General features: G+C 33.5%; 1 protein-coding gene across 1 annotated transcript in view; it reads right to left on the bottom strand.

The window, feature by feature from the left end:
* The window catches only part of AKT3 (AKT serine/threonine kinase 3), a 332652-nt gene that overhangs the window by 108548 nt on the left and 201978 nt on the right, over nucleotides 1–22126 (bottom strand). Inside the window, exon 9 of the mRNA XM_061187389.1 lies at nucleotides 5883–6005. Coding sequence (XP_061043372.1) covers nucleotides 5883–6005 — 123 coding nt within the window. The remainder of the gene's footprint in view (nucleotides 1–5882; nucleotides 6006–22126) is intronic.

Below are 22126 nucleotides of genomic sequence, written 5' to 3'. Positions count from 1 at the left end.
AATCTAATCTTGTATAAAGATAAATTGGGGGTAATTAAATATCCAGTCTGGTTTAAAAAATAAATAATAATTTTATGTAGATGCATAACAAAGTTTTCATAAAATATAAGAACGATCAGTGTTATGATTCACAAATGTGAAGGATGCACAGAATCACCTGGTAATCTTTCCAAAGCAGATCAATGGCTTAGATATATCAAAAACACCTGGAAATCACTTCCTTAGTGCATTTGACACTAACATAAAGAAGATTTAGTCAAACATTTTTAGGGACCCTTCCACTGTGTAAAGGAGGAATAAAAATATTTACAAATCACCTTTCTTTGGTTCTCGCTCCTAAATCTAATGCTTTCCTTCCTTTTTTTTTTAACCATAAAAGGAAAAATGCATACACTGTAACTGACTGTTCAGGTACTCTCTATTATAAAACTTTATATGCATCTGTTTTATCTCCACTATCAGTCTTAGCATCTAGGATTGAGAGCAGGGCATTATGTTTATGCTTAATGGATGCATCCACCAGCAAAAGCAATGTATGAAGTTAAATAGGAAGTCTGAAAGAAAAGATTATATATTCAAATCTGGGTAATGCTTACAATTTGCATCAGAGGATTGTTTGTTATCTAATAGTTCATACTTTGAGGAGACAAAAATATTAGCCATCCTAGAGTTTCCATTTAAAAAGGCAACATTTTTTACCCAGTTGAATTGGACAGGCATTATTTGACAGAGGATCTTGATTTGGTAGATTTTGAAATCTTTTTTCCTCTGTGCTTTGTGAACAAGAAATTATAGCAAGAAAACACTAGGCTCCTTTTTCTGCTCTTGCTGGTGCCTAGAATAAAATTAAACTCTTCCTATTAGAAAGTTTAAGAGTTTTTAACTTTTAAGTTTTTAAAAGCTTTCTAATATACAATTCATATATATTCTAATATCTATCTATGATAAATATACACACACACATATATATCTTTTAGGTATCATTTTAATTAAATGGCTGACACTTTGTGATTAAACAAAGGAATGATAATAGCAGTTCCTAAGGGCTCTGACAACTACTGTAGCAATACCAAAAACAAGACCCTTCACTCACTCTTACAAACCCTTTTTAGCACAGTTACATCAGTACAAAGACTGCCTCAGGCTCAAGAATGTAATAAGAAATTCCTCCCCTGCAGACTGCATATTTAGGTTTATGGGTATCCAAGTTGCAAATGTCACATGGCTGACCTACAGGAACTTAATGACCATGGAATTAAGACAGTGTGTTGAAATGCTGAAAGGAAAACTTTGAATCTTCCTAAGATGGAAAAGAATTCACAATATACAATAGCAGAGATCCCATCTAGGTTAGGGTTTAAGAAATACTACATTTAAGAATTTACTACACTTGAGTAACATAGCCCAAGAGTATAAGTTAATGTTAGAGGTGGAAGGGGTTCTTAGTAGCACTGGCTTAAAATTTTTATGAAAGAAGGAATCCAGAGTGACTGGTTAGAAGTGGGAGTTAGAGGATGTGTCTTGAGACTCTGTATGTAAAGTAAGCACACTGTTTCATTCAGACCGCTGGTTTATTTAGGAGTCGAGGAAGACTGGGAGGGCTGTGATATAAGGCTCTCTGAAACCATCCCTTTGTGCCATCACTGAGTCTTAGAAATTATCTAAATCTATCTGGCAGTTTCTCACATTAACAATGTAAGTGGTTAAATTAACCATTAAATTCTCTGATTAGGTAGAAAACAAGATTAGATTTTCCACAAGTAGAATACAGTAGCAATTTATGCATTTTTTTGCCCCTCCCCCTGTCATAAATTCTTGGGAGAAATTAATTCTTTTTAAAAAATATTTATTTATTTATTTATTTTTGGCTGTGTTGGGTCTTTGTTGCTGTGCACAGGCTTTCTCTAGTTGCGGCGAGCAGGGGCTACTCTTCGTTGCGGTGCACAGGCTTCTCATTGCGGTGGCTTCTCTTGTTGTGGAGCACGGGCTCTAGGTCCGTGGGCTTCAGTAGTTGTGGCACGTGGGCTCAGTAGTTGTGGCACATGCGCTTAGTTGCTCCACAGCATGCGGGATCCTCCCAGACCAGGGATGGAACCCGTGTCCCCTACATTGGCAGGCGGATTCTTAACCACTACGCCACCAGGGAAGTCCCAGAAATTAATTCTTAATGAAAGTCCAGTATCAGTACCTTTGCAAATGTCCCTAATTCAGCCTATTCTATCCTTGGATGGCCATCGTCGTTGAAAAGAAAGGTTATATTGAATACTTACAAAAACAAGAGCTAAGCAGAAAAGGAGTTTTCAAAAAAATTTGTACTACTGACACAGTCTTAGGAGAGATTTCTTCAAATTTTTATGCTATCATAAAGCAACATCAGTTTTTCCTAAGTAATCACAAAGAATTTGGGTCCTTACTGAAGCAAAATTTAATATCATGACATGTATTGATAAATTATGCAAACTTACTTTTTAAAGTACAACAAAAGTTGCAATAATTTATCTGTTCCTGTGAACACCAAGTTATTAGGAACTATGAACTGATAAAATGTCTTAAATTAACTTGCACATGAAATAAGGCTTTGCCTCTAATGATGAATGGGGCAGTGGCAAACAGGTACTGATTTACTTGAGAGGTGCAGCTACCATAAGTATCTCAAATGGATTTGTATTTGAATAAACACAACATCATTAGTAAGGAGAAGACAGAGACAAATCTGAGACAAATCAAAGTGGGTACCTAAATCAGTTTTTGATAATGCTATTTTGAATATATTTTGTATAAATACATTTAAAACATTCCTTCTCTTATCTTTGGCAGCTTTATTCAAATTTTAGATTTACAAAGATCTCCTAGAATTAATCCAATGAATTCCCCCACCTAAAGTTCATTTCATCTCTAGAAAGGCAGAATGGTGTAATAAAAAGAACATTATACCTGGAGCTAGGATTCATGGAATCCAATAATCTTGACTATGTCACCAACTTAGTCCATTACTTTGAGTAAATCCCTTACTAGGCTTCTAGTCTTCAATGAGCTCAGCTGTAAACTATGGGTCAGCTCTAAATTTTTATGATTCTACCTAAAGATCTCATTCTATCATGTGCAATATGGATACAAACAACACATATAAATTGTGAATGTCTGACTTTTTACATTATCCATTCTTCTCGGTGTATGTTCCATGGATTCTGTCCAATGCTATACATTTACTTAGACCTTTAACTTAAGGTTATATTAAAAAGTAAATAAATTTAGAGAGCAGAGGCCACTTAACTGTCTAATAAAGTTAGTGGTCTGTTTATATGGTAACTACATGACTGGTATTCATATACAAAGTATTAGCACTGTGGCTTAATAAATTTAGTCTAATTTCATCATCAGAAAGGATGGAGCAACAAAACTCATTAAATGAACTTCAATGTACCAATATGTTGATTCATTAATGAGAAATGATCAATGGAGATACTGACCAAAACCATCCCAATTATATCATTCCTTAATCAATGCTAGCAATCAAGTGAGTATTCTTTTATTTCTTTAGACTAATAATTCCATCCTCCAGCTTTAAGCATTTTGGATATATTAATAAGTACTTCAAAATTATTCTCATTTTCTTAAATCCAGGAAATCCTCCCCCTTCTCCCTACAAACAGAATTCATAAAATATAAAGTGGGAATGGTGAGGGGGAGTAGATCAGGCAAAGAGCTAACTACTTCTAAGTAAATTTGGAAATGCTATATAACTTATGTTTTGTCATACCATATAACTAAATTCTTTTTTAAAACTCTGGATTCAAGACATTTAAACGTTATAGGATTATTTGGCCATTCAGACATCAGATATAGGGATGCTGAATTCTGCCACTCCTGGCTATACAAAGCTGCAGGCTAAATACAGTCATATTGTTGATTTATATCCATCTCTGGTCTATTTGGGCACTTAGTTGATCATACCTGATATAGATATAGTTGCATAGTTCATTTTTCCTAAAAACAGAATTTTATAGCTTCTTTAGTCAATAATATGTTAAGAAATAAAACAATAAAGAAGATGTGGCACATATGTACAATGGAATATTACTCAGCCATAAAAAGAAACGAAACTGAGTTATTTGTAGTGAGGTGGATGGACCTAGAGTCTGTCATATAGAGTGAAGTAAGTCAGAAAGAGAAAAAATACCATATGTTAACACATATATATGAAATCTTAAAAAAAAAAATGGTTCTGAAGAACCTAGGGGCAGGACAGGTATAAAGACGCAGACATAGAGAATGGACTTGGACTTGAGGACATAGGGAGGGGGAAGGGTAAGCTGAGATGAAGTGAGAGAGTGGCATGGACATATATACACTACCAAATGTAAAATCGATAGCTAGTGGGAAGCAGCCACATAGCACAGGGAGATCAGCTGGGTGCTTTGTGACCACCTAGAGGGATAGGATAGGGAGGGTGGGAGGGAGACGCAAGAGGGAGGAGATATGGGGATATATGTATACGTATAACTGATTCACTTTGTTATAAAGCAGAAACTAACACACCATTGTAGAGCAATTATACTCCATAAAGGTGTTAAAAAAATACATACTATATTTCATTGTCATCATGTAAAATAATATTTTTTGAGATAGTTACTTCTTAGGGATCATTCATAATACAAATGTATGTGAGAGCAACATCTTACAATAACTTAGACAACTGCTTAAATAATTAGATAACTTAAGAATCACAGGTGTTTAAAAAGGAGTGAATGGGAGTGAGGGGATAATTGTGATTTCTCTTACGTGCTATAATATGCAAATATATACCTTATTTCATAGAAACAGAATTTCATAAAAGACTAGTATGACTTCTATCTCTACAAATCATATTTTAAATGAACCAGTACTTGATAAATAAAGCAATTCTGTGTCAGATTTTAATAGGTCAAGATTATCATATGATTTACTTTTTAAAAAAGTAAGATTGTCACATTTAGAACTTGTTCAGAGTGTGTCATGGTACAAATTTCCTTAATATGACCAATCTAATTCAAAACAGTGTCACGAGAATTACTGCTACCTTTTATGAGTTACTCCGGGGGTCAGCAAAATATGGCCTGTGGGTGAAATCTTGCCTACTGCCTGTTTTTGTAATTAAAGTTTTACTGGAACACAGCCAGACACGCTCATTTACATATTGTCTGTGGCTGCTTTCACCCTACAACAGCAGCACTGAGGAGTTGCAAAAGACACTGTAAGAGCAGCAAAGCCTAAAATATTTACTATCTGGCCTTCACAGAAAGTTTGCCAATCCCTGAGCTATTCTGAGGGTCTTAACAGAAAGAAACTTAGAGAAATAAAGTCACTATTACTGATAAAACAAATACAGTGCTTTTTAAAATGGAAACTAAACAAATTGATAAAAGGCTATATTAAAATGCTTCAGGTATTTAAACCCACTAAAAATTTAATACCAAATCAAATATTTTCCTTCCCCCAAATAATCTTATTATAAAAATTTCTTCATAACACATCACAGGATGTTAGAATATAATAATGAAATTTATTTTAAAATGTCACTTGCAAAGTTACTTGACTTATAATCAGATGTTTAACATTACTCACTACACTTTCAGAAAAACGAAACTATTATTGGTAGATCATATTTGATCAGAGCAGTCAAGAAGAACTTATTTTGCATGTCAAAAACTTGGACATAAAAGAACTACACATTTATCGGTGAACGAAATTTCCTGTCAAATACAGTGAACCAAATTCTTAAACAGAGTGGTTTTATTTCCCAACTAAATCTGCTTTTCTCCAAACTGTGTAACTTTGTAATTACTTTGTGTTTGTCCCTACAGCCTCTGCAAAAACAAATTCTGATTACTTTTCTTTTTTACCTTGAGATCACGGTACACAATCTTTCCGGAATGTAGATAGTCCAAGGCAGAGACAATTTCTGCACCATAGAAACGTGTGCGGTCCTCAGAGAACACCCGCTCTCTCGACAAATGGAAAAACAGCTGCAGGGTAAACAGCAGGGACAGGATTGTAATAATTACTGATTTAGTGGGGGAAATTAACACAAACATAAAACATCTCTCACCACCATATTGTGATGATAGATAGTGTACTCTCAGTGGACACAGAGCACTCTTAGACAGCAGCTGGCTTATCTTTTCCAGGTTTCCAAGGGGAGACTGCGAGCTGTTAAATCAGCGCTTTAATCAATATACCAATCTTGTTTAAGGCATTCTGCTTGCTACCCATTTAACCTTCAGTTACCAGAGGAAAAAGTATGCATCATCAGATTACATCTCTCCCTCAGTATACTGTTGCTTCACTCTTTCAAGGATTAGGTATTGAGACTTTATTAAAATAAATGCACATAAGCATAGATGCAATATTTCTACTTAATTATCTGATTTACACTTGATTTCAAAGAAAGGACTGCTGATTTGTGGAACCTTATTTATGTTAACTTGTTAAACTCTACAACTCTTGATTCATCATGACACCTCTAGAAATGTTTTCAACGTTTAAATCCATGTTTTCTGCAATGAGAAACTGTGAGGCTTTACGTTTTCAATTTATTTTAGTAATGCTCCAAATGGACTGAGAAGTTCCCATTATTTCCCTAATAGTTCTCAGTGTAGACTCTTCCTATTTCAATAATAATTAACTATGACACCAATCTTTTCAAATGTAATCACTTAAAACTATAAGCCCATCCATTTCCCGTTAACAACAGTCAACAAATATTTATTGGGTTCTCACTGTGGTCAAGCATCCAGCTCTCCATTTAGACAGCCTCTTTATTTAAGAAACTGCCTGTCTCAGCTCTCAGTTCAATAATGTATATGAGGAAGGAGCCAGTTTCAGGCACTATGAATTGACTACTGACCTTTTTGTGTACTGTTTCACTGTATTAAGAAATCCACCAAGAACAACAAAAGATGGTTCGCAGTGCTGAGCACACTGCCAAGTATCACAGTAGGTACTCAATACATGTCTTTGATTAAAGAAATGAACCAATCAGTCAATGTATCCTTGACTGCAAGATCAGAAATTAACTATATTTTCACATGGATTACTTCTACAAACTGCTTCTACAAATTTGTAAGAATTATGGTTAACTGAGATTTGTTTCTCACACACCAAATCATAATTTAGGTAACATAAAAGAGGTTCTCTATAGATTCCATCTTCCCTTTTCCCACCTCCAACTCCACTTAAGAGTTTATCATTATTTTAAGATAAAATTTATGCATAACCCATTGTCATAGTAAAGAGAGGGAGGTAATATCATGTAACTATTGCCAAAAAAGACTGGCTCAACATTACTTATAGTAAAACTAAAATGTTTGGCAGATAGTCTCTAAACTTTAATGCTCTCTACTATATTGTCATATTTTATCAAATCTAAAATGCTGTTGATTGCAACTCCACCAACTTTTTATGTTAATACGAAGAAAAAAAATGAGGTCAATTAAAACTATGACACACCATCAAATATAAAAGGCATTCTGATTGAAGAAATGTTCAATGTGTCTTATAAATAACCAAATATACTATGCCAAAAATCAAACGAATGTTTGAAATTACTCAGGGATATGCTTCAAAATTCATTCATTTTATACAGGCACATACATGTTATTAATGCTCTACCATTCAAACAAAGACAGGAAGTAGAAAGAAGCATGGATCATCAGTAAAACCATTCTGAAATATTTCTATGTCAAACTAATTTCTGTCATCCTTTAATACAAAATATCACTAATTTTGACGAAGGAACCCCTGTGACCCAGATTTATGGTAGTCTTCTAATGAAATGAAAATAATGGTTAGATTTCTAAATTTTCTTCAAATGTCAAGCCTAGTACCCACGAATCTACTATACAAAAGATATAGATCTTCCCTAAATCAGCATAATACATGCAGGCTTCTAGATCTTTATTTAGACCATAAATCTTCAATTTGTCTTCCAGCCAATTTCTATAAAAATATCAGCTAAAAAAAAAAAGCTACTTAAGGAGAAGAACTCTATTTCTCAATCTGCTCTCCTCTGATGTCTACCCTTGCTACTTTATGGAACCTATTCCTGTTAACATAACCAACAACCTCTCGTTCTGGAGCTTAGAACATCACTTATTACCCTCTCCTTCTTATAAACATTCCTTGGCTTTGGTACTACAACTCTCCTGATTTTCTCTGAATATTCCTTCTAACTTTCTACCTTGGCTTTGAACCAACTTTCCATTTAGTGAGCATCAATTATTTTAAAGTCACTGTTATTGGACACTGGGAAGAGAAAAAGAGGGCATACAATGGTGATTAAGACATAATCCCTGACCTTAAGAAATTCAACCCGCTGAAGGAGATATATGCATAGATAAAAAACAAGAGAGCTATGAGAAATTCTGTAATTCTAATATTAAAAATGCTTTGGAGGCAAAGGATGATTAACCTTTATTGGAATGATCTGAGGAGACTTCACAGATAAGGTAGTACCTCACGTATTGAAGGATGGATTCTTCACAAATGGAGAATATAAGGGAAGCATACAAAACAGTGCAAGTTTTATCTATCTTAATATTTTGACCACAGCTTAGTATAGTACATCAACATAGTAGGTAATTAATAAATGTATGTGGAATGAATTAATCCCTCTTAATATCCATCTTAATATTTTGACCACAAGTTCTATCCATCTTAATATTTTGACCACAGCCTAGTATAGTCCATCAACATAGTAGGTAATTAATAGATGTATGTAGAAGAAATTAATTCTAAAGAAAATAAAATAGTAATGGCAAGGAAACAACACATAGGGAGGGCATGTAGCTGAAGAACAATAATACACATCATGATAATGACAGAACTTAAGCAAAAAAAAGAAGAAAACAAAAAATAAACCCACAAAGATGAGGCCAGATTGTTTAGGACCTTGACTGCCATGATATGGTTTAGAGATTAATTTTGTAGATAAGGAGTGTCAAAGACATTTGGGTTAAAAAATTTAGCATAATTTTATTTATTTATTTATTTATTTATTTTTGGCTGTGTTGGGTCTTTGTTGCTGCGCATTGGCTTTCTCTAGCTGCGGCGAGTGGGGGATACTCTTTGTTGCGGTGTGCAGGCTTCTCTTGTTGAGGAGCACGGGCTCTAGGCGCACAGGCTTCAGTAGTTGTGGCACGTGGGCTCAGTAGTTGTGGCTCGCAGGCTCTAGAGTGCAGGCTTAGTAGTTGTGGCACACGGGCTTAGCTGCTCTGCGGCATGTGGGATCTTTCTGGACCAGGGCTTGAACACATGTCCCCTGCATTGGCAGAAGGATTCTTAACCACTGTGCCACCAGGGAAGTCCGAAAAAAATTAGCATAATTTTAAGTAGACAACTCTGGCAGCAACTAGAGAATCAATTAAAAAAATCTGAGACTACAGTAGTCATGTAAACAATTCATAAAGTGCAACAAAACTTACTGAACACCAATTCAGTACAACCATTGTGAAAAAGCTGCAGACACAACGAGAGGAAATGGTACCAATCTGAAAGAATATCACTATTTGGTTAGAACAACCAGATATATAAATAATTCCACTAAAAATATGTAGTTATAAAATAGAAAGCACACTTAAAGAAGTGAATAAGTATGTTTGGTAATATAAGAAGTAACCTTTGAGCTGGATAAGAGCTTCTGAGGAACATTAGTGCTAGTAACAGACCTTTCAAGAAAGTCAATATTCCAGAGGGAACTAGCTTGCACCATTTGGGCAAAGGCAGAGAACAACAGTGTTGAAGTTTCCCTAAGGATGGCTGAGTAGGTGTTGCTGCCAGCAGTGTAAAGGAAAAGAATGGGGATGGGGACAGAGGAGCAATGGATTTTATTTTGACCTGTTGACATTTAAATAAGAACTTGATAGCACAGTCTCAGAACTATGGGACCAAAGGGTATAAAGGTAAATGTGTGAGTCATTTATATAAAGGATACTGTTGACACCAAGGAAGCAAGGTATAGCCCAGAAATTTAGTAGAAACTGAAAATAGAGTTAAGGTCAGAATTTTAGGGTATGACTGCACATAAGGACAGGAAAAAGAAGCAGAACAGGATATAAAGATAGAGTCCTAAAAGAAATACAAACAGAAAGAATACCTGAAGAATAAAGGAAAAGAAAGTTTCAGGAAGGAAATTAACATTTACCAGGCATAGGAATTAGGTCATATGTTACCTTTCAGGGAAGAGATGTCATACTTAGGTGGGCTAAGAAGAGAATATAAAGGTAGAAATGGTATGGGACTCTTTTAGAAAAAATAAATGAGATGAGCCAAGATATTATTGAAACAGAAGATTTTTGCTCAACATATTAATGCTCTCAAGAAAACTTCTGTCTGAAGAAACTTAGAGATACTATAAAGCTACAATTCATATGGAATAGGCAAATAAATTAAAACAAATATCAATGAAATCAGGCAGCCAGAAACAGGTTACTTTATAAAAATTTAGAATATGGTAAAGTTGGTGATTATATATAAGAATATGAAGTATATGGGGAAAAAATGACCATTTAATAAATGGTGCCACAATATTTGCTTAACTTTGGAGAAAAGTCAGAAGAGTGTCATTATTGAACACACAGGTATTCAGTAGATATTTCAAAGAAGTCAGAGTAAAAGCTAAACCATACATTAACAAAGCTAACAAACAAGACTGTAAAATATCATATTTGCAAATAACTGCTCTCCAGAACAAGATGTAACACTCTTTGAAGGAAGACAACAAAATCTAAACACTCAAGTAAAATCAAAGTATCTAGTATACAATCAACAATTACTAGACATGAGAAGATGCAGGAAAATATGACCCATCACCAACAAAAAAGTCAGTCATTAGACACAGACCTCAAAAATAACAGAGATGATGGAATTAATAGACAGTAACTTTAAAGCAGTATAGGAACATAAAGAAGAGATAATGGGAAATAGAAATAAATAGGACGTTTAAAGATGAAACATATAATACCTGAATAAAAATTTCACTAGATGGGATTAACAACAGATTAGACACTGCAAGAGAAAAGACAAATGAACAAGAAATCATAGCAGAAGAAAACTATATAAATTGCACCGGAAAAAAAAATAAAAATCTCAGCAACCTCTTGGACAGTGTCAAGGAGTCTAACATATGGATAACAGCAGATCCTGAAAGGGAGAGGGAGACATCTGCAAAATAATGCCTGAATTTTTCCAAACTAGGATAAAAAAGATAAATGCACAGATTAGGTATTTCATCGAAACTCAGTGAGATGAAAACTCACAAACATGCATGAATACTCAGAACATAACCAGTCAGATCACACTAAAATTGCTGAAAAACCGGTGACAGAAAATCTTTAAAAAATTCTGAAGGGAAAAAACACCCAATACATACAGAAGAACAAATAGGAGAATTTCCCCAGACTTCTCCTCAGAAACTATATAAGTGAAAGGACAATGGAACGATATGTCCAAATTGCTGAAAGAAAAAAAACACATCCTAAAATTTTGCATCCAGTGGAAATATCCATAAAGTATAAAGGTTAGAGACTTCTGTTTTGACCATGATATAGAATAAATAAAACAAGGATTTTCATACATTAAGCATTAGGCTTCAAGGTACAGTGACTCCAAAGAAAAGAGAAACAAGGTGATAATTATGGTTGTTCCAGCTTGCTGCCTGGAGAGACCATCCAGAATGTAACACAGGGAAAGAAAACCGAAACAGAACCTGTGGAATCCTTGAAGTAAGGATAGAGAGTTCAGAGACTGGGGAGACCAAAGTATCTATAATTCATGAGGCAGAGAACCACAAAGAGGAGAGCTCCAGGGACCTGCAATGAACTGCCTCTGAGTCTTACTAATCAGCATGCGTATATGAGGAAAATTCTGAGGCCAGGGAAAAGAGCCATTGGAAAGAATCAGGTGAAAAAAATCACAGGCTCATAGAGCTAAAAATACTTTTTGTTCTTACCAGGCAAAATGGAAAAACTTCTTAAGAAATGTGGCACCCACTAGAGTCCTTGAGGATACTGCCTCTATAGTGCAGCAGTATTAGTGTTAGAGCAAAGGACACACACATATGTCAAACTTATTTTTGCCAAAGGTGTCAAGGTCATTCAATGGGGCAAAGGATAGACTTTTCAACAATAGATTCTGGAATAACCAAATATCCACATGGGATAAAAAATGAACTTCAATCCTTAGCTTACAGCATACATAAAAATAAAAAATATCATAAACCTAAATGTAATAGCACAATTATAAAAGTTATAAAAGGAAATATAGGAGAAAATATTTGTCATCCATGATAGACAAAGATTTCTTAGATAGTATTTTAAAAAAAACAAAGAAGACAAACTGATAAATTGGATTTCAAAATTTAAAACTTCTGTTGCTCAGAAAATATCACTGAGACAATGAAAAGGCAAGGTACAGTCTGAGAGGAACTTTTTTTTTTTTTTTTCCCTAAGAGGGAAGTTTATAGAAATACAATCTTACCTCAGGAAACAAGAAAAACTACTATTAAAATATATTGTAAGCTATAAGAATTAAGAGAATGTTGTACTGTTTCTTGACTATACAGAATAATTAATGGCTCTAAATAGAAGTCCCAAAGTAGATTCGAATTTATGTTTTATAAAGGTAGCATTTCAAATCAATGTAGTAAACATGGCTTATTTTATAAATGGTACTGGGATATCTCGGCTACTATCTGAAAAAAATAAAGTATAATCTTTAGTGTATATTTTACATGAAAGAAACTTCAGATGCATCAAAAATTTAAATGCAATAATGGGAATACTAAAAGTAGTCGAAGTATACTGTGAGGAGATTTTGTATGACTGATTTTAATGGGGAGAACCTTACTAAGTATGATAACAAAATCCAAACACAAATAAAGAGAAAGATCCACACATTTGTTCACAACAATAAAAAAGCTTCTGAACTGCCAACGGGGGTAGAGGGAGAGGGGAACAGGGGAGGTGAGAGGCACCCAGTAAACAAGATCAGAAGGCAAGTAACAAAATGGAAGTAAAATTTGTGAATAATGATACAGAGAAACAACAAATTGCCTTAATATATAGAGATCTCTTGTAAATCAATAAGAGAAAAGACCAGTAACCAGTAGGAAAATAAGCAAAAGAGAAAAACAGAATATTTCTGCAAAGTGAGAGGAACTATTTATAATACATACATTTGGCAAACTATTTGTAACCAGAATATATAAAGAACTCTTATAATTCAATAATAAGATAACCCAATTAATAAATAGACAAAATATTTGAACATACAGGTAAAAAAAAGTATGCAAATGGCCAATATGTGAAAATATATTTAATATCATTAGTCATCAGAAAAATGCAACTCAAAACCAACCGCAATAATATACTTCTATATACTCATTAGAATGACTAAAATTAAAAAGACTGACCACACCAAGAGTTGGTGTGGATATGGAACAACTAGAATTCTTGTGGCATTGATACTGGGAATGCAAAATGACACAACTATTTTGGAAAACAGTTTTGGAATTTTTCAAAATGTAAACATACGCTTATTATAAACTCAACAATTATACTCCCCAGTATTTAGCCAAGAAAAAAGAAAACTTGTACATGTATGTGCATATCAGCTTTATTCATAGTAGGCGATGACTGGAAACAATCCAAATGTACACCAAAAGCAGGACAGATTAAAAAACATTGATATAGCATGCTCATGACTCAGCAATGAAGGAACAAACTACTGAGACACGGATAATCTCAAAAACGTTAGGCTGAGCAAAAGAAATAGAAACAGACATAAAAGAGTACATATTGTATGATTCCATTTCTGTGAAATTTTAGAAAAGGTAAATCAAATCTTTAGTGTCAGAAAGCAGATCAGTAGTTGCCTAGGGCCAGGTATAGGAGCAGGAGATGACAGAATGAGACAGGGAAGACTGACTGCAAAGAGGCATAGCAGAACTTTTTGTGGCAGTGGAAATGTTCTGCACCTTTTTGTAATGGGGACTACATGCATAGATGTTTGTCAAAAGTCATATAAGTTATGTATACTTAAAGTGAGTACATTTTATTGTATGTAGCTTATACTTAAGTAAAGTTGGTTAAGTAATGGAAACAATCTAAACGTTCAAAAATATAGTAAGGATTTAATAAATTACATCTGCATAATTAATTACTAAGCAACTAATATGTATTTTACAATATTAAATAAAATGGAAATTATGGGTACAGTATAAAAACAGGAAAATACATTAATATGGTAATAGTGATCATTGTTAGATGGTAAGATTTAGAGTATTTTTTTCTGTTTTATACCTTGAAAATTACCTGTAATAATTTGTTTAATATCCATTTCCCAGAGCACTATACTTTCCTTAAATGTGAGACCATCTGTCTTCCTCATGACATGTACTAAGTACATAGCACAGTGACTAGCTTGTAGCACGCAGTCAATAAATAAGTATTTTATCAATTGAACTGAAATAACTTTTTGATGTTTTCTGCAATATACATGTACTGTTGTTACTTTCATAATGGGAGAAATTTTATAAAGGTTTTAAGTAAACATACTGTTGATGATTTTACTGATTCAGGCTTCTAACAATTTTTTTTTTTCTTGGCAGAGGCACAGGAGAAAGAGGAAGACTGCACAAGTGCTCTATAGCTTTGCATCCTCAGCACCAAGCCTAGCATGTAGCACATATTAGGTACTTAATAAATATGTACTGCAAAGAATAAAGTTAAATTAAAAAATACTTTCCAAAGAATTATTTATAAGGAAAATAAGGCTTAAAGTTTTGAAGGTAAAGTATTTTTATTAGAAACATTAAAAAATCACATACAATAACTAAATAATCTTGTTTTTGTTAAAAAAATGAATTTTTTGCTCCTCAAGCAAGGATCATACCTTTAGAAATTTAAGTTCCTTTAGCAATGACTACATGTTTGTGTGTGTGTGTGTTGTGCTTAGCAATGCTGTGGGAATATAGTAATGTAAATATTAATAGATTGCCTTAATGATCTAAATATACAAGTTTATATCTCATTACAAACCCGGAATGTTTACCTTTAAAATAAATTGTTATATTTTGAAAAATATGCAACAAACTTTTTAAAAAAATAAAGATCTAGACTTAAACAACATCCTGAGAACTATCACTGCAATCTAAGACTTTAAATTCAATTACATTTTTTTCTTGCAAATACTGTCTATACAAACTTTAGTCACTCCTTTGTAATAGCAAAATATCAGTTAACAGAGAATAACAAAATATGCTCAATATGGGTCAATAATTACAATGATTACATTCATTTTCATAATATTGATTAAGCTTGGAACCTGAGTAACCTAAAGACAACTAATTAATTAAGCAATGAGACATGGTAGTCTGTGCAATAATGCTGATTAACACATCCCTTAGGTTTACAAAAAGACGTAAGATGAAAAGAATGTCTCTAGCTCGCATACAAGAAAACTAGTCAACAATACTGTCTTAGTCCATTTGGGATGTTATAACAGATTACCACAGACTGGGTGGATTATAAACTACAGAAATTTATTTCCCACAATTCTGGAGGCTGGGAAGTCCAAGATCAATGCACTTGCAGATCGGGTACCTGCTCCCTGGTTCACAGACAGCTGTCTTTTCACAGTGTCCTCACAATGGGGAAGGAGCAACTGAACTCTCTGAGGTATCCCTTATAAGGGCACTAATCCTATTCAGGAGGGCTCCACCTTCATGACCTAATCACTAGAAAGGCCCCACCCTCCAAATGCCATCACACTAGGGATTAGGCTTCCACACATGAGTTTAGGGGGGACATAAAGATTCAGTCTGTAGCAAATACTATACTACACAATTGGAATGGTATCAGTTACACAATAAAACATTTAAACATGTACTTTTACAGGATCAAATAAAAGTACACTTACATTTAATAAGTAATTCATATTGATTGTTTTCTAGATCATGTCTATCCTCTTCTCAAGCTGAACTCAGTTTCTATGCATTTCACACAGAAAAATTAATGTAAAGTAATGTAAATTTACATTTAGTTTTTGAAGAAAGTTTCTTCCAGAAAGGATAGTGATAAAATGCCATATTTTAATAAATAGTTCAAAATTACATTTCTTAAAATACAAATTAAACCCTTAGGATGATTCAGGAGAACTGAAAGGGATCTAAGGTCAGATGGCTGGACTCTGAAACAGTTGTTTGGTTATAAATTTCCAGCTAAATACCTCAAGCCCTATTTCTCTATTTCTTGCCCTCTTCTTACAAGTCTGAAAATGTAAAAAGAATTCTCGATCTAACTAGGTGCCTGATACCGGAAAAAGTAGCCTGTAAGCTGGCAATTTTTTTTTTTTAACATCTTTATTGGAGTATAATTGCTTTACATTGGTGTGTTAGTTTCTGCTTTATAACAAAGTGCATCAGCTATACATATACATATCCACATATCTCCTCCCTCTTGCGTCTCCCTCCCACCCTCCCTATCCCACCCCTCTACGTGGTCACAAAGCACCGAGCTGATCTCCCTGTGCTATGTAGCTGCTTCCCACTAGCTATCTAATTTTTAAATAATTAATGCAAGGCATGAAAAGTTAAGGAAATTTTCTGGGATCAAAAGTCACCTAATGAAAATACCTTATAATATGGTAAGTACAAAAATAGCTCCTTAAAATTTTTTTAAATTCCCAATCTATTTCCATAATTAAAATAATTTACATTAAAGTATTTTATTACGACTCTACTAACAAGATTAAAAAGAGATTGCTCAGTTCTACCACATTAAATATTAATAGATTTTTCATTTGGAGAATAAAATATACTTTTAAAAGAGTAAAAATTCTCAAGGTAATTATTTTTAAAATATTTAAATCTATTAGGATATAATGTGAAATATTTGGGCTATTTATGAAATATATCCAATACCAACACAATAAAAATAATAAACACTACAATTTTTGAGCATTAAGACATTACATTCTAACAACAATCACAAAAGCTACAAAATGCTATCTCCATATTATAGATGATTAAATATAATAAATATGTTATTATTACTATCACAATAGGCACTATTTTTGAGTACTGCTACTTGTTTGGCACTATACTAAGTAAGTTACATGCATTATATTATTTAATCCTCAAAACAACGTTATAAAATAGGTACAATTATTATCTCTATCATACAGATGAGAAAACTAAGATTTAGGCATGTTACGAAGCTTGCCTAGCATCACATAGCTCTTAAGCGGTAGAGCTGAGATTCAAACTTAGGTCTCTGGTCTCTAGAGCATATCTATTTATTATTCTAAGTACAGTTTCTATTAACTTGAGACAATAAATGTATAAATTATTCAATTAAGAAGAAATTTCATTCATAAGTCTCCTTTATAATTGCATAATATGAACTGCATGAGAGAAGGAACCTTGTATAGAGTATAGTTGCCTTCTCAGGGTCTAGAACTAGATAGGCATTCAACAATATTAGGCAAATAAATTTAAAAAATTAGATGAAATAAATTCCTGGAAATACACAACCAAAGCTCACTCAAGAAGAAATAGATAAAATGCATGCCTCCATAAATATATTTTTAAAATTTCACTTCGTTGTTAAAAACCTTCCTACAAAGAAAACTCTTGGTCTCAAAATTTCACTGGTGAATTCTACCAGAAAATAGAAGAAGCAATGCTGCCTGACTCATTTTAAGAGGTTAGCATTACCCTGAATCCAAACCCAGAGACATTGCTCGGGGTAGGGAAGAGAAGGGACCCTACAGAATGATATTCCTAGTGAACAAAGATTTAAAATTCTTACCAAAATTTTAGCAAACTGGGTTCAACAACATACCAAAAGGATAATACATCATAATTAAGTGGGATTTATCTAAGAAATGCAATGTTGGTCTAACATTAAAAAAACCAAACAATGAAATTCAAGATATCAACAGAATAAAGAAGAAAAACCACATGATCATCCCAACAGATACAAAAAAATAATTTGACAAAATCTTACATCCTATCATGATTTAAAAAAAAAAAAAAAAAGCTTAGCAAAATGGGAACAGAAAGGAACTTCTTCAACTTGTTAAAGGGTATCTATGAAAAACCTACAGCTAACAACATTCTTAATGGTGAAAAGTACAAATGCTTTTGCCCTAAGATCCAGTATAAGGCAAGGATGTCTGCTCTTAACGTTGCTATTTAACATTGTTCTGAAGGTCTTAGCTTAATAAGGCAAGAAGAGAGAAAATCCACTGAGACTGAAAAAGAGGAAGTAAAACTGTCTTTGCTCCCACATGATGTGATCATCTACAAAGAGAATCTCAACATACTTAAGAACAAACAAACAAATAGGCAAACTGAGCAAGGATGCAGGATTCAAGGCTAATAAGTAAATATCAACTGCATTTCTATATGCAAACAATTCAGATTTGAAACTTTAAACAAATCATTTATAATACAAAAAAAAATAAGATAAATAAGGATAAATTTAACAAAAAATGTTCAAGACCTGTACACTAAAAACTACATGATATTGTTGAAAGAATTAAAGAAGATCTAAATAATTGGAAAAATATACCATGTTCATGGATCAGAAGACAATATTGTTAACAAGTCAATTCTCCCAAAATTGATCAACAGATTACACTATCAATTAAAGTCCAGTAGATCTTCACGTAGAAATCAACAAGCTTATTCTATAATTTACATGAAAATATTAGGGTTGCCAAGACACTTTTTAAAAAGAAGAGCAAAATTGGAAGACTTGAACTGCCTCACTTCAATACTTACTCTAAAGCAAAAGTATTAAAGACAGTGAGGTATAAGTATAAGGATGGATGGACATAGATCAGTACACAGAGTCCAGTCCAGAAACATCCCACACATATATATGGTCAATTGATTTTTGACAAAGGTGTCAGGGTAATTCAATGTGAAAAAAATATTCTTTTCAACAAATATGCTGGAAAAATTTAATATCCAGTTGCAAAAAAAATGAACCTTGACTCAAGCACCATAAACAAAAATTAACTTGAAATGGGTTGTAGACCTAAATATAAGTCCAAAAAACTATTAACACTTCTAGAAGAAAACATACGAGAAAATCTTAACAAACTTGCGTTAGGAAAAGATGTTTTAAATTAAACCCAAAATGCATAAACCACAAAAGAAAAACACTTATAAACTGTATTTCATCTAATTTAAAAGTTCTGTCCTTAAAAAGACACTTGTAAGAAAGCACATCAGTGGTTGTGACGACAGGAGGTGATGGTAGGAATTGACTGTAAAGGGGCGTGAGAGACTTGTTTGGGTGATAGAACTGTTCTATATCATGACTGTGGTGACGGTAAACTACACATTTGTCAAAACTCACTAAGTTGTACACTTAAAAGTGGTGAAGTTTACTGAATGTAAATTACATACGAACAAGATGACTTTTAAAAAACGGATTTAAACAAAAATATACACAGGAAAAAAATTCCCCGCTAAAAAATGAAAAAGCAGAACACAGACTGGGAGAAAATATTTGCAAAACATATATGATAAATTACTTGTATCTAGAATATGAAAATAAGTCTGATTACTCAATATTAAGAAGACAAACAACCCAATCAAAACATGGACCAAAGATTTTAACAGATACTTCAGTAAAGAAGACACAACATGGCAAATCAGCACAGGAAAACATGTTCAATATCATTAATCATTCAGGAAATTCAAGCTAAAACTATAAGATACACATCAACTAGAAGGGGTAAAATTAAGAAAGACTAACCATGCCAAGTGTGGTGATGATGATAAGTAACATCCTAGAAATGCAAAATGGTACAATTTGGCAGTTTCTTATGAGTTGAACATACCAAATAACACAGAAATTGTATTCCTAGATATTTACCCAAGATAATTGAAACTATACATCCACACAAAGGTTTGTACTGGATTATTCACAAGAAATTTTTTCATAATAGCTCCAAACTGCAAGAAAACCAAATGTCTATCTACTAGAGATTATATAAACACATTGTAATACATCCATATAATAAAGCCATAAAAAGAAATAAGCTACTGATATATGCAACAATATTGACGAATATTAAAAGTATCATGTTAAGATGCAGAACACAAATGACTATATACTGTGTTTTGGGATTAGAGTTTTTAATATTTAAATATTGTTTTGTTACATTTCCTGTTTTGTTTTGTTTTTTTTCTTCAGGGTCTCAAATTACACATATATTGTGCCTTTCGTTTTCACTTTCTTGAAATGCTCACTCCGGGGTAATCCAACCTTTATGCAAGAAGTTTGACTACCCTGAAATTGCCATCCTGTGCCATAACCACATGGAGAGAAATTGTGAAAACAGATAAATGCCTGGGCAGCTCCTGTACTTCCAGTCACTTCATATAATATTCTAGATATAAAAGTAAGCATCTTAGATGTTGAGGCTAGTCACGTCTTTGGATTATTACTTTAGATGCAGAGATATATTGGCTAAATGAATTTTGGGAAACTAGCCTTGAAATATTATAAAAGTATATACTAAAAACATTCCCAAATTTATTTTGCCTTTATGTGCTAATGTGACTATTACAATGCATCCTTCTTGTCTTGAGACTTTTTGAAAAAGCTTTGGGTGAAAACAATAGAATTCTGATAAAACCTATGTAATATATTAATAACTAAAGTAGTAAAGAAGTTAGCTTGTCAGACTCTTGACAACAGATATTCATATATCTATAAATTTAGTAAAATTTAAAAAGTCATCACTATGAATATGAAATGATACTTTTAATTTAAAAATCACCCAAGTCACACCTCCACAAATTAGTAAGTAGAACTAGAATGCTGACTGCCGGCACTTCTGTCTCATGTGAATTTAAAATGAGATAATTGAAGACAAAATGCCAGCCAGATAATGAGAATCTGAAATAAGTATGAGAGGATCTCAAGATTGGCATGAAACTGGAAGTCATATGCAAAAAGAAAATGAATTTTATCAAAGGGCTTACTATAGAGTGTACAACGAGCTAAAATGTGGACAAGAATAGTAAATAACAGAAAGTGTTAGGTTCAGTCGTACCCACATAAAGAATATAGAAGAATGTGAAAAATTTATCAGATGAGTAACATTTCTTTGTAATGATTTTTCTTTCCCCACTAATGAATTTCTTAACCTCCAGGAGATTTCAGCCTGGAGAGGGATTTATAGAGGTTTGGTTTACAGGCCTGAAAGAAATAAGGCTATGAGTAAGATTTTGGGAAAGAGTCCTAAGTAGAGACATTCTAAATCAAACTAAACACCTTAGTCAGTTTTCATTTTACTTTTTCTCCCCACAATATTTTTCTGCTTCTCATATGAATTTGATAATACTTAAGCTACAAAAAGAGAGTGGCTTGGATATGTCAGCAGCAGTGTGATTGGTCACATTATTAGAGTACTTTTATAATCTCCAGATGCTGATTTACTGTCCACCAAAGGTTGCACTGAACTTCCATAACCTTGTTCTACTGAGCTCCAAACCAACCCTTGTATATTCTATACTATAGCCAAGGTACATACCTTGCATCATGCCAGAAAAAAAGAAGAATCCATGGTACTCTGCTTAGGAACTCGTAGTAGATGTCAAATCCAATTCAGTTGCTATCCTTCAGTTGTATATCTTTACTATACTCTTACACTTAATATACTTTCCTTAACTTTTCAGGCTTCTCTTGTCTGGCTCCTTCTATCCAGGATCCTCCTTAGGCTTCTCTCATCACCAACACGTCTGATGTTGGTATCTTCAGGCACCATTCTTAGCCATTTATTTTTCTAACTACACACTATTCTCACACTGGACATTTCTTCCCTTCCTTCGTTTCAGCATTGCTGCTGAAGTCTATTTGTATCTCTGACTTGACTCTCCCACTTCCTTCAGATCCCCACGAGGTAACTCACATACCAACTGAATATGTGATCAGTTGATCACCAACTCAGAACTCATTCCTTTTACTATGTTTCCTGATTTTACAAACAGCCCAGTATCCACACAATTCCCCAAGCAGCAAATAGGAAACTGTGTGATGTTTCCCTTTCTCTCCATTTAGTCATT

Source organism: Eubalaena glacialis, chromosome 3 (assembly GCF_028564815.1).
Source record: "Eubalaena glacialis isolate mEubGla1 chromosome 3, mEubGla1.1.hap2.+ XY, whole genome shotgun sequence".
NCBI classification, from domain to species: Eukaryota; Metazoa; Chordata; class Mammalia; order Artiodactyla; family Balaenidae; genus Eubalaena; species Eubalaena glacialis.
Note: the sequence above shows the minus strand (reverse complement) of the source record. Positions and strands in the feature narration are given on the sequence as shown.